Raw genomic sequence first — 13553 nt, forward strand, 5'->3', positions numbered from 1 at the left:
GAGGGGGGGGGATCTCCTGTATCCTCTTTGATGGCCGGATTGACATGACCAATGTGATGATGGAAGCTGAGGGCAGTGACCAATCTTTTCCTGCAAAGATCAAGGAAGAACACTATAGTGTTGCTAGTGAGCCTGGCAGCAACTATCTGTTCCACTTTACACCAGAGAAAGCAACTAAAGAGGAGTCCCATGCAGAGAAGATTGCTAAGGTCCTGTTTGCCTGGCTGAAAGAGAGAGGTTCTGATAAGACCTTGTGGGCCATTGGAGGAGACTCGACCAATGTCAACACTGGAGTGAAGGCAGGTGTAATGCGGAAGCTGGAGCTGCACCTGGGGAGAAAGCTGGTCTGGTTGGTGTGCAACCTGCACACTGGTGAACTTCCACTGCGCCGTCTCATTGTTGAAGTTGATGGGGCTACTCTGTCAGACAACAAATTGTCTGGGCCAATAGGACAGCTCCTTGATTCTGTTACAGACTTGGAGATCAACCCTAACTTCACCAGGATCTTTCTTGGCCCTCCGCTGATCAAGCTGCCTGAGAAGATCATTCAAGATCTCTCAACTGATCAACACTATGGCTATAAGCTGGTCTGTGCAATCAGGGATGGAGTGCTTTCTGCAAGGCTGGCTCTGCTGGAGATTGGACCGGTAAACCACAGCCGCTGGCTCACCACAGCAAACAGACTCCTCAGGCTCTGGGTGTCAAAGCATCAACTTAAAAGAAAGAACCTGAATAATCTACAATGCATTGTGGAATTCATCATTGGAGTGTATTATCCATGTTGGTTCAACATGAAGGTCAAGCACTCCTGGATCGAAGGGCCTAGGCACATACTGTTTCAGCTGGACTGCCTCAAGTCTCAGAGGAAGGAGGTGCTGGATGTTGTGATGCCAACTGTGAGAAGATCTGCTTGGTATGCCCACAGTGAAGCCATCCTCCAAACACTGCTGTGCTCTGAGGATCAAAAAGAGAGAATTGAGGGGGTGGAGAGAATCCTGGCCATCATGGGAGAGGGGGATCCAGACACTCAGCTGGGAGACTCCTGTGTCAGGATCAGAAGAACACCTCACATCAATAGTGACGCTTCCAGCATTGGTGGCTTAATCAGCTGGTCAGAAGATTTGTCAGAGCCACCTCTCACCTGCTCCCTAAGCACCTCCGAGGTGAAGAACTTAATCAACACCCCCATGGAGGTTCTCGACTGGCCTTGCCACACACAAAGCATTGAGAGGGTTGTTAAAATGGTGACTGAGGCCTCTGCTAAGTACTTTTCACAAGAAAAAAGGGATCAGGGCTCAGGAGACCAGCAGGAGGCTGATGTCCAAGAATGAATCCAAGCAGGACTTGTGCAACCTGATCAAATTTAAGAAGATAGAGGATTGATGGAGGCCCATGGATTTTCTCAATACATTGAGACGTTTGTTAAAATGGTTACAGAGGTTTCTGCTGAGTAGTTCTGGAAAGAGCTCACCTATTTATGGCTGACGTTGACTTTAAGTTTGTGTTTGTAGGTTGGTGGCTAAAGCAGTACAGTAGGAGATCTTGCCATCCAAGAATGAGTCCAATCAAGATATTGGAACCTGGCAAAGTTCAAGAAGTCAGGAGATCGAGATTTAGCACTTAGGTGTTTGTGTGCATTACAAATACAATTTATTATTGTTAGTATTATTATTATTGATCTTTGGAGTTGTATCCAGTTATATACAGTTCACTTGTTAATACATTTGATGGCTTTGTCATTATAAATTATTTCCCATATATTTTTTATCTTTGCAAACTTGTAATACAATACCAATGGGTTCAAATGGTAAAATCAGCCATTTTGAAATCCAAAATTATGCAGGTTATATTTATCCTATCCCAAAAATTACCTCATATTTGAATTCCCCATTAAGAAACACATCATTTAGACACCTTGCATGTTAGGATTTCCTTCAGATTCATGTTGGCATCCATGTATGGCCAAGGGGTGAAAATGGTAGAATCTGCCATTTTGAAATCCAAAATGATGTAGGTTAGAGTTATCCTATGCCAAAAATGAACTCATATTTGAATTCCCCATTAAGAAACACATCATTTAGACACCTTGCATGTTAGGATTTCCTTCAGATTCATGTTGGCATCCATGTATGGCCAAGGGGTGAAAAATGGTCAAATCGGCCATTTTGAAATCCAAAACAATGTAGGTAGGAGTTATCCGATTAGAAAAATAATCCCATATTTGAATTCCCCACAAGAAAACACATATTTTAGACACCCCACTCCATTGATTTTCCAAAAAAAAAAAAGTATGGCCCGCCCGTAGCCTTGTTGCTTCTAATGCTGTGGGGGGAAAGCTGCTGATTTTCACTTAATGAGCTTCCGCAACCACAAGCTGCTCTGCAGTGAGCTCTGTGTCCAGGTCCTGTGTTGAAAACAATGATCCAGCTCATTGCAGCTCTTGTCACTGCGGCAGCCTGCTCGTCTGCGCCGAGAGCCCCTCGAGGTGTCGCCACGCCGACGTGATCATCATTCACAGAGACACACATGCCAAGTGGCCTCATGTTGTACCGCATTTTGACGATGAGAAAGGAAGCAATTCTGGGGGCTGTAACGGGTAATGTAACAAATGACTGCTCCCAGAGAGTAATAAGTAAAGTAATAATATTACTTTTGAAACGAGTAACAAGGAATATATGACCTTTTTTGAGTAACGCACCCCACACTGACCATGAGTTTCTCCTTTACATACATGCCCACTTTATGTTAATCCCATGCAGTTTATGCTAAACCCATGCATATTTATGCTAATTCCACGCAGTTCTATGTTAATCACATGCAGTTTATGCTAATCTCCCATGCAGTTCTATGCTAATCCCATGCCGTTTTGGGAAAAAACGACAGTTTCTTGCATGCGGTATTAATGCTTTATTTTCACCTATTCTAAAAAATATTATATTATATATTTATGCATACTGGGGTCCCTAAACAGTCTTGGAATTGCACAGGTTGTATGGTTGCACAGATTGTATGGTTGCACAGATTGCATTGTATTGTATGACCGGAGAGCTGAGACTCCTGTGGTTCCAATGAGCCCAGCTGTATTCATGTGTGATGATGTTAGTCCCCATAGTAGCCATTTCATTAATTTACTATTCTTTTTTTTGGTATTGTTTTTTAACTTGACCTCACTGTATACAATTACCTACTGAGACATCTAGGATAATCACAGCCTCATGAAACTGGACAAGAAACGAGACACCAGGGGCATTCAGAAGATGTATGGCTTCCCTCGACAATAAGAGGGAGTGAGCAATTTCCAGAACAGTGTGCTCACCATCCAATCACCAAAAAATGCAATTCTTACAGAAACCGCAAAAGGTTCTTGATGACAAATCACAGCATGCATCTTTATAGACCATGTTTATCCATTTCCGAGTGTGTTTTGCACCAAATCTGTAACAAAATGGTATCAACCGAAATATTGCTGCAACAATTTATGAGACATAACTGAGCATGGGCTGGGAATGGCCATCATACACTTCCATCATGATGTTGTAAGCCCTTTTAACCCTTTCACTACCACTCTACCAAAGGGTTAAGCTCTAAATGTTCACAATTTGACTACCAACCCAATGCTATATAATATAAAAAAAAATTACCTGGTGTTATATTGACAGTAAAGAACTTTTTGAAAGTAGTTTTGAAAAGAGCTATAACTAAAGTGTTATTTAGTGTTAATATTCACAACTATATACTGTATATATACAGTATAACTAAAATACTATATTATTTAACTGTTGTGCTCTGTCGCCCTCTGCTGGTGCCAGTGGATCATCTCAGAGATCGCCTGCTACACCTACTCCATGGCTGTGGTGCCACTGTATGACACTCTGGGGTTAGAAGCAATGGTCCACATACTCAACCTGGGTAAGAGTCTGATTCAGAGAAACTGAAACAATTGATCCCTTCAGATGAGAAACTATATACGTTATTATTTAAATTTCTTAAAATGTTTACAGTCTCATATATTCACAGTTGTAAAGTCAATCCAAAGATCAGGAGTGTGAATGTGATGCATCGCCACAGAAGTACTCAACCTCTGCTGTCTGGAAAGGACCATACCAGTCTTTTTGACATGTGGGTTCCAAGTAATGTTTGCCTTGATACAAAAATCATGGCGCCCATCTTTTTAAAGTTAATTTATAAAGTTTAAAAGTTACTGTCTGCACTATGAATTGAAAATGGGGGGGGGACCCTGATGTAAACAAGACAAACGTCTTTCTCAGGTCTGCATCCCCTTAACAATTGTGTGTATTGAGCCGTACTGTATTGTACCCATTCTGCAATCTGTTAAATAAAGTTTTCTTTCTTTCATTCATTCATTCATTCATTCATTCATTCATTCATTCATTCATTCATTCATTCATGCTGATACGTCACTGCCATATCTAGCAGGGTGGACTTCACCTGAACCACCTGAACCACATGAAGCCATGAAAGTCACCATCACCACCTTAGGGAGGGTGTCTAGGCCACGAGTGACATTCTATTAAATTAGAATTAAAGTTTTAAATCCTATGGTAATTAGCATAGGAAAGTTAAGGATAAAAGGCTCACTCTGGGCTAACCGGTGGTGTAAGGGAGGGAGTTATACGCGAAGGTTGTGTCTAAGGAACACAGCCTTGTACGGCTCTCTGAGGGAGGGGGGTTTAGGGGTTTATTTGTATATATGTATGTTTTTAAGCTCGGCTCTCAACGGGACCTCAATAATTGGATGTATATCCATTGTGAATTCGTACTCCAGACGCATTACTAACAAGTACACAACAACATGTATAGATTATGGCTAGTTTGAATATAATGATCTGGAATACTGGGGGAATAAATAATCAACATAAACGCAAAAGCGTGCTCACACTGATGAAAAACAAACAGGTTGATGTGGCTCTTTTAAGCGAAATGCACCTTTTAGTGGAAGATAAAGCAACGCTAGCGGACAACATATATCATAACATTAGTCACTCTTCCTTTGGAACGAGATCCCGTGGAGTTGCTATAGTCGTGAAACGGAAGTTGAATATTGAATTGCAGGAAGTATGGTCTGATACAGATGGTCGGATAACCATAGCTAAAATTGTATACAGGAACAGGAAAATAGCGTTGGTAGTGGTATATGCCCCAAATCTGTACGAGGCTAACTTCTACGCTACACTTACCAGAACAATGTTAAACTTTCCTGAATACTCATTTATAATTGGCGCGGATTTTAATGCCATTTGGGATCCCGGGATGGATAAATCTTATCCCACCTTTTCCAATGACCAGAAAAATTCATCTAATGCATTAAAGGATTGGTCTAAGAATACAGGTGTAAATGACCTATGGCGATCACTCAACCCTACGACCCGGAAGTACTCTTGTCGATCTGCAAGACATAACACATTTTCCAGAATAGATTATGTTTTTGCATCCCCTAGACTATTTGATAACTATGACGTGGAAATGGTACCCAATGCACTATCAGATCACTGTTATTTACTCCTAAAAGGATCATTTGGTATACTGTCATCCCGAGCCCCAAGATGGCGATTTAACTCGATATTGCTGAAAAACAAGGAATTCATTACACAATTCAAAGAAGCTCTTGTTGTATTCCTACTGGAGAATGCGAAATCGGTACAGGACCCCAGAATATTATGGATGTCGGTAAAGGGATTTATCAAGGATTTTACCGGGAACTTTTCCTCCAAAATACGCAAGAATCGTTGTTCAAAACTGGCAGAGCTGGAAACGCTTTACTCTACGTTATTTTCCTCTTTACAATACAACTACTCGGTTCGATTGGAATCTCAAATTAATGTGTTAAAAAAAGAGATTAATGCCATTTTTAAACAACAATCTGAAGTTCAAATACGTAGCACAAGACAACAGCATTACTTTCATGGTTCTAAACCAAGTCACCTACTAGCTATGCAGTTACGAGCCAACGCAAAATTTGCAGATATAACTACTATTAAGGCACAGCAAGGACTTGTTACAGACCCTAAAAAAATCAACGAGACATTCAAAGAGTTCTACTCCAACTTGTACAAATCAGAAATGGCCTTTGATCAAAACAAAATGGACATATATCTTAATCAAATGAACCTTCCTAAACTATCAGAGGATGACGCAAAACAGTTAGAAACACCCATCACACTAGATGAACTTAGGGAGGCCATATCTGAAATGTAAAGTGGTAGGGCTCCTGGAAGGGACGGTATCCCACCAGAAATGTACCTCTCATGCTGGGATGTAATTGGACCCCTATTACTTAATATGATTTTATATTCAATCAAGGAGGGGAACTTCCATAAGATCGACAATATTGCACTCATAACAGTCCTCCTTAAAAAAGACAAAGACCCCACCGATTGCGGTAGTTATAGACCCTTAAGCCTCCTCGGAACCGATATCAAGCTGTATTCCAAGGTATTAGCCATCAGACTTCAAAAGCATATGACGTCTTTAGTTCATCCTGATCAGACTGGCTTCATAAGAGGCCGCTTGATCACGGATAATATAAGACGGTTACTACATGTGCTAGATGCTAGCAAGGATGACACCACACCTATAGCGATGCTGTCCCTGGATGCGATGAAAGCCTTTGCTAGGTTGGAATGGTCTTATTTATGGTCAGTATTAGAAAGGATGGGGTTAGGAAAAGGATTCATTGATATGATTAAAGTATTATACAAAGACCCATCGGCCATGATTACAACAGGTATAATCACCTCCGAAATCTTTCCGGTATCGCGCTCCTCCAGACAGGGTTGCCCTCTTAGTCCCGGACTATTCGCTTTATCATTAGAGCCTTTAGCACAATATATAAGACAATCCCAATCTATAGAACCAATCGCAATTAAGGGCACACAACATCATATTAGTTTATATGCGGATGACGTAATATTGTTCATGCAAAACCCTAACACCTCAATGCCTCATCTTCTCAAGTTGATTGATGACTTTGGCAATCTATCGGGATTTAGGATAAATTGGCCAAAGTCGGCTTTCCTTCCACTTAATACCCCTGCAAAGAATATACTCCTTCCAGAAAAAATACCAATGGTTAAACACTTCAGATGTTTAGGAATTGAAGTATTCCCTACTATAAGCCAAACGGTGAAGTACAATTACATAAAATTCCAAGATAAGATCAAATACGACTTTGACAGGTGGTCCAAACTTAAAAACTCAGTACAGGCACGGGTATCAATAGTTAAGATGGATGTTTTACCTAGAATCAACTTCATTAGCTCAATGTTACTGTTACCCCCTCCTGATGGTTACTGGAAAAAATTACACTCCACCGCATACACATTTATTTGGAATAACAAACCTCCACGTATAAAAAGATCCACCGCACAGAGAAACAAAGCCGACGGAGGTATGGCATTTCCAGATTTTTACCACTATTTTAAAGCGTACTCTTTAAGACCACTGACAACCTGGTTTGATTCCCAAGCATCTGTATCCTGGAGAAACTTAGAAGTAAATATAGTAGCACCACATAGACTGCAGGACATAGTATACACCATATTATCAATTAAGCAATGCGAATTGAAATTTGGCCCCCTTATTACTCATGTGATCCGAATATGGCGTGAAACACAAAAAAAATATTCTAACCAACATAAATGGCATAGTCATACTCCCCTATTCAATAACAATACACTCCTGATTGGAAAACGACCTATAAGATACCCTAAATGGGAAAAGCAGGGCATACACACATTAGGAGATGTTTTCAACAAACTGGGTTTTTGTAGCTATAAAGACATACATAAAACATTTTATCTCACCAGTTCCACATATTATTTTTACGCACAGTTATTGGTTTGTTTTAAGGCTCATGGAGTCCCATTAAGGATACCAATTGAGCACCACAGATATCACAAATTCTTCTATGAAAGAGAGACATCGAGAGGTTTCGTATCTGATTTTTATCATCACTTACTAACGTCCTCGTATGGAATCCTCCCCCTAGACTTAGTCTGGAGGAGGGATATACCAGACTTGGAAATACATTTTGATTGGCAAGAAGTCTGGGCAAATGTTCGAATTGCATCACGTAACCCGGACCATCAACAAATTAATCTTAATTATATTCATAGGACATACCTGACTCCCATAAGATTGAACAGAATGGGACTTAAACAAGACTCCAGATGTTCCTTATGTACAAATGGGGATGAGGGTACATTTATGCACATGTATTGGGATTGTCCACCAGTTAAGATATTCTGGAAAGAAGTGGCCCAGCAATTATCAAATTTCTTATTTCTGAACATACCTGTACACCCCTCTGTATTGCTGTTGAATGATGTTTTTCAGTTTGGAGCCCCTATACAGCTAAAGAGATTAGTTTTATCTGGTCTCACAGCGGCTAAAAAGCTGATAGCATCACGATGGTTTTAACCGGAAAAAATGTGTCGGAAGGTATGGGTTCTTACATATCTCGATGTGATCTATCTAGAAATATCTACAGCAAGAATTTTAGGTGTCAGTGAAGCCAAAATTGCAATCTGGTTAGAAGTGGTGGAGAGAATAAAAGCTAGCATATGAATTGTAGTGCCTGGTTAGGAACGAATGATAATGGATGGATTATCCAAGTGGGGGTCCGGGGGGGGGGGGGGGGGGGGGGGGTGAGCGAGCGAGAGCATATGTATGTAGGGTATTAGATAGCAAGTATTAGGTGTATATCTCATATACTACATTTATTTAAATGGTGATTTCATTGGATGTTTACTGTTAATGCTTGTATGTCTAATTTTATGTTATGTTTAAAAAATAATTAAAAAATAAAATACAAAAAAAACAAAGTCACCACCTCTGACTGAAGTGCCATGCTAACATCTGAGGTGCACTTATTTTCCTGGAAAACCTTAGTTCCCCCCTGAAATGTTGCTCTATTGTGCCTTAATAGTGTCTTAACCCTTTCACTGCCACACGACAGAAGGTTAACCCTTTACTATCACACAACCGACGGTCGAAAGGGTTAACAGGCTGTCGTGTGGCAGTGAAAGGGTTAACCTTCTGTGTGTTGTCGCAGTGAAAGGGTTAACCGTTTTGGTAATGCGGCAGTGAAAGGGTTAAAAGGAAGAATTCTTCTTCAGATACTGTATTACATGATCACAATGGAAAATATTTTAGAAAACAAGTGACACATCAAGATTTTAGCATGGCGTTGTAGTAAAATGTGGTGACTTTCTTCAGTTTATGTGGGGTTTTTAAGATCCATTTTCTAATACACTGGAAGCCAATGGCAGTGGTGACTCAGCAGAAACAGTCCTTTCAGTAATGGTAAACTAAAAAAAGAAGGGTGCCTTGATGTTTGTATCAAGACAAGAATGACTTGGAATCCACATGTCAAAAAGACTGGCAGTGTCCTTTCTAACTGTGAATGTACTCAATACGCAACACTCCAACAACTTATTTAGATGATTAGAATTTAAAACACTGTTAGTCCGAAAACCTAAAACAGACGTTTCTTTCATCTGAAAGATTCAGTTACGGTGCCATATACTGTCATTTTAACCTTTTTTAGATAAAAAAAACTTTAAGCAATGACCAGTCATCACTGTCACATGTCTTTAGCGGAGATCTCCCATGTGATCTGCGACCGGGAGGAGAAGGCCACCGCCCTCCTGGAGAACAAGGAGAAAGGTGTGACCCCCACCCTCTCCTGCCTGGTGCTCTTCAACCACTTCAGTGAGGCCTTGGTGGAGCGGGGGAAGCTGTGTGGGGTGGAGGTCCTACAGCTGGAGCAGCTCATGGTGAGAGACGTGGAGGTTTAATGCCGGCCAGGCTTCCTCCGCCTCAGTCAGATGTTCTGTAATTGCGTCATTGAGGATAAAGTTTTAATAATGACGCCTCTGTGTACATAGAACCTGGGAAGACAGAGCCTCAAGGACCCTGTGGTGAGTTTAATGCCCTTTAACAGCTGCATCATCATGTCGGAATAGACCCGCTTTTACAGAACTACCCTCCTAAAGTATTACTAGTGTTAGTGTTACTATTTTAGCGTTGCCATAACATGTCTGAACCAGAGTGAGCCTCGTTCGGGTGCAAGAACTATTTTTTATGGACTAATTTTATGGGCTCACACATTTACTGCCCCATTTATTGTCTATGGAGCAGCCGCAGGTTTTACATCCAGGTGCCATCATGAATTCAAGGGGATTTATAGCTTTAGGAGAGAATAGTGTACGACTGTCCTGGGGGCACATAATAAATTACGTATTTATTTGATCTATTTAACCTTTATTTAACCAGGCAGGTCAATTAAGAACAAATTTGTATTTACAATGACAGCGTGGCGAGAGGACATAAAAGAGTGAGATGATACATGCATCACAGAGGTAAGGGAAATAATTAAAACACATCAAACGAACAACCTTTCAACTCTAAACAATTCTTTTAATGGGTGGCATTATTCTTTAACCTCTGCTTGTAGTCAATGGTACAAGCAACATGTTGTAACTAGGGATGGGCAAAACTCACACAATTGCTATTCAATAGTCACTGGGAAGTATTCGAATACTAATCTAAAATCATATGATTTAGTTTTTACTTAATAGCTTAGATATTTGCGAGCAGCAGGATAAAGTTATTTCCAGGAATAAAAGCATTCATTACGAAAGTTACATCGTTGATGCTTAAAATGTCTGAGCTTCCACGTTAACGTTTTGTTTTTACTTAATAGTGAATGTGAGATAATCCTACAAGCGAGCGAGCTGGCTGCCGTCACTGCTAACGCCAACGACCAAGCTTGTGTATTTCCGGGAACAAAAGCATTCATCCTAAACGTTACATCACTGATGCTTGAAATGTGTGAGCTTAGAGAAACAACATGGCAAACATACAAAACCAGTACCATGAGACACCTCCGGTCTCTCTTTCTTTTCCGTTCTCCCAGCTGTTAACGGACTTTTATGCTACCTGGCTAGCTAGCCGAGCTGTACCCACCATGCCGTTCATCGGTGTAACACAGTTAATAGGGTCTCCTTCTCAATACACTACACTACACAGTGTAGGTGCCGGTAGAAACAAGGGAAAATATATTTTTTTGGAGACAACTATATTCAATTCTATATTTGAAATGTATATTATATAATATATTCAAAAATCGATGCCCATCCCTAGTAGAAACATACTTTTAATTGTGACTATTCTCCATGTTTCCACTGCAGCCTCCCCAGCCCCAGGACCTGGCAGTGGTGTGTTTCACCAGTGGAACCACAGGTACCGCGTGTCCTCGTTGCGCTCTCCCTCCCTCATAATCATTCCTGTGCGTCTTGCACCCGTTCACTCGCACCACTAGAAAAGGTGTCCATCAGCGCCCAATGACAGCCTCTCATTACCGTGTAGCAGGAGTTTCCCATGCCTGCTCAGACCGCTGCAGTAATGCATTGTTTATTTACACAGGAAAACCTAAGGGAGCCATGATCACCCACGGAAACATCGCCTCGAACACCTCCTCTGTCATTAAGATCTTGGAGGTCTGTGTCTACGCTTCCTCTTCCTCCTCTAATTGAGACCAGCTTCACGTGGCTTACCTCTGTTTCCCTGTTGTCCGTCTCCCTGACGTCGCTGGTCTCCATCTGCCTCCCCGCTGTGTCTAATGGTTTGATTAATTGGATGTTTGATTGCCCTTGTAACTGGAAGGCACTTTGACTAATTGTCCCTGGAAATGGATTCCAGCCATGTAATTGCCACGGTAAAAACTAGATTGCATGTTTGATCGTCTCTGTGGCTTCACTGTACGGCATGTGTACTTAACTTTTCTTTTGTATTTCTCCAGGGGTCGTTTGTGATCCGACAGGAGGATGTGTCGATCTCCTACCTGCCCCTCGCCCATATGTTTGAGAGGATGATTCAGGTAGTTTATAACCTCCTACTGATTGATTTCCTTTTACGCTGACACTCCGCGATATGTGTCTGCCTATTGTTAAGATTCAGTACATTTTGAATGAGTGAAATGAGAAGGAAAATGTGTCTCGTGTCTCAGGTCTCCATGTTCTGTCATGGAGCCAGGGTAGGGTTCTACCAAGGGGACATCTCTCTGCTTATGGATGACATCAAAACCCTCAAACCCACCTTCTTCCCCGTTGTGCCTCGCTTACTCAATCGTATCTATGACAAGGTCAGTGAATCACCTCCATAATTTATAGCATTTTCCGGCAAGTAACACACACAGCCGGCTGATACTGTGATTAGTTAGTTAGCAGAGTTTAAAACCTTGATCTCCAACCTTTGTCAATCAAGTTATACGTGTTTTAAGTGATTTGTTATCCTTGCTTTTTGCCTCGCCGCCATGTTGTCTTATTGTTATGATTTTATATGCTGTGTGATTATAATTAGGGATGTTCGATATTGGCTTTTTTACCGATATCCGATATACCGATATTGTCCAACTCTTAATTTCCGATAACGATATCGATATATGCAGGGTCCCCCCCCCCCCCAAACGGAATAATTCCAGGTAATTAACATTACATATCTCTTGTCGTGGAATTAACACAACATTATGCATACTTTTCACAATAAATAAAATAAGAATTTGTTCTTACTTGCCTGGGTAAATAAAGGTTAAATAAATGTAAAAATATATATATATATATATATCATTTTTTAAAGCCGATACCGATCATTTCCGATATTACATAATATCGGTAGGCCGATAATATCGGACATCCCTAATTATAATTGTCCCCCTTATTTCTGTACGTCGTACACCCTGACGTGACTGTAAATGAGGGAAACCTCAGCTGCCTTTTCGAGTTTAAATAAAGGATTGAAATTAAATCTAGTTCTCCCATCATTAACATGAGCCTCTTCGGCCTCTTGGTGAATGGTCCACCCTCACGTCCGTGTCTGTGTTCCGCGCGGAGCTCAGATCCTGGGCTCGGTGACCTCTCCCCTGCGCCGCGCCGTGCTGCATTACGCCGTGAGGAGGAAGCAGGGGGAGCTGAGCAGCGGGGTCGTGCGGCACAACAGTCTATGGGACAAGATCGTGTTCAACAGGATCCAGGTCAGTCGCTCGGCCCACTGGGCTACTTTTGTCAACGCGGAGCACTCTTCCCTCAGATGGTTATGCGTAGATAGGCATAGTTTCATAGTCATCAGGGCATGAAGACCAGCTTGGTCGAAATATGTTGGCATTTTTTTATCTATTACAATACAGTAGGGGTGTAACGGTACGTGTATTCGTCCCGCGGATTTACGGTACGGCCGTCACGGTGCGGTACGCGCGCACCCATGCGACGAATACGCCCCCACAGCGCAAACACACCCGCATGCAGGCACTCGCGAGGTCCGTGCGATAACAGCGTGCGTGGCCGGGCACACCGAGTCAGACTTCAGAGCGGCGAAAGTGCACATTTACATTGGAACAGCTGCAGGGTCATTACAGTTTTCTTTCGTTTTCTTGTGTGCCCAATAACGTTAACCAAATGAAACCAATGGAAAGAAACACACACGTGTCGCCAACACACACACACGCGCGCGCCAACAAACACATCAGCATTCTC

The 13553-nt window shown here is 41.7% G+C and overlaps 1 protein-coding gene across 1 annotated transcript in view; it reads left to right on the top strand.

The window, feature by feature from the left end:
* The window catches only part of acsl2 (acyl-CoA synthetase long chain family member 2), a 54642-nt gene that overhangs the window by 28719 nt on the left and 12370 nt on the right, over positions 1–13553 (top strand). The window contains exons 6-13 of the mRNA XM_084322770.1: positions 3810–3909; positions 9619–9797; positions 9909–9941; positions 11214–11265; positions 11449–11522; positions 11825–11902; positions 12032–12166; positions 12920–13054. Of these exons, the coding sequence (XP_084178896.1) occupies positions 3810–3909; positions 9619–9797; positions 9909–9941; positions 11214–11265; positions 11449–11522; positions 11825–11902; positions 12032–12166; positions 12920–13054 (786 nt within the window). The remainder of the gene's footprint in view (positions 1–3809; positions 3910–9618; positions 9798–9908; positions 9942–11213; positions 11266–11448; positions 11523–11824; positions 11903–12031; positions 12167–12919; positions 13055–13553) is intronic.

The sequence above is a fragment of the Notolepis coatsorum genome (genome assembly GCF_963971535.1).
Source record: "Notolepis coatsorum genome assembly, chromosome: 10".
NCBI lineage: Eukaryota > Metazoa > Chordata > Actinopteri > Aulopiformes > Paralepididae > Notolepis > Notolepis coatsorum.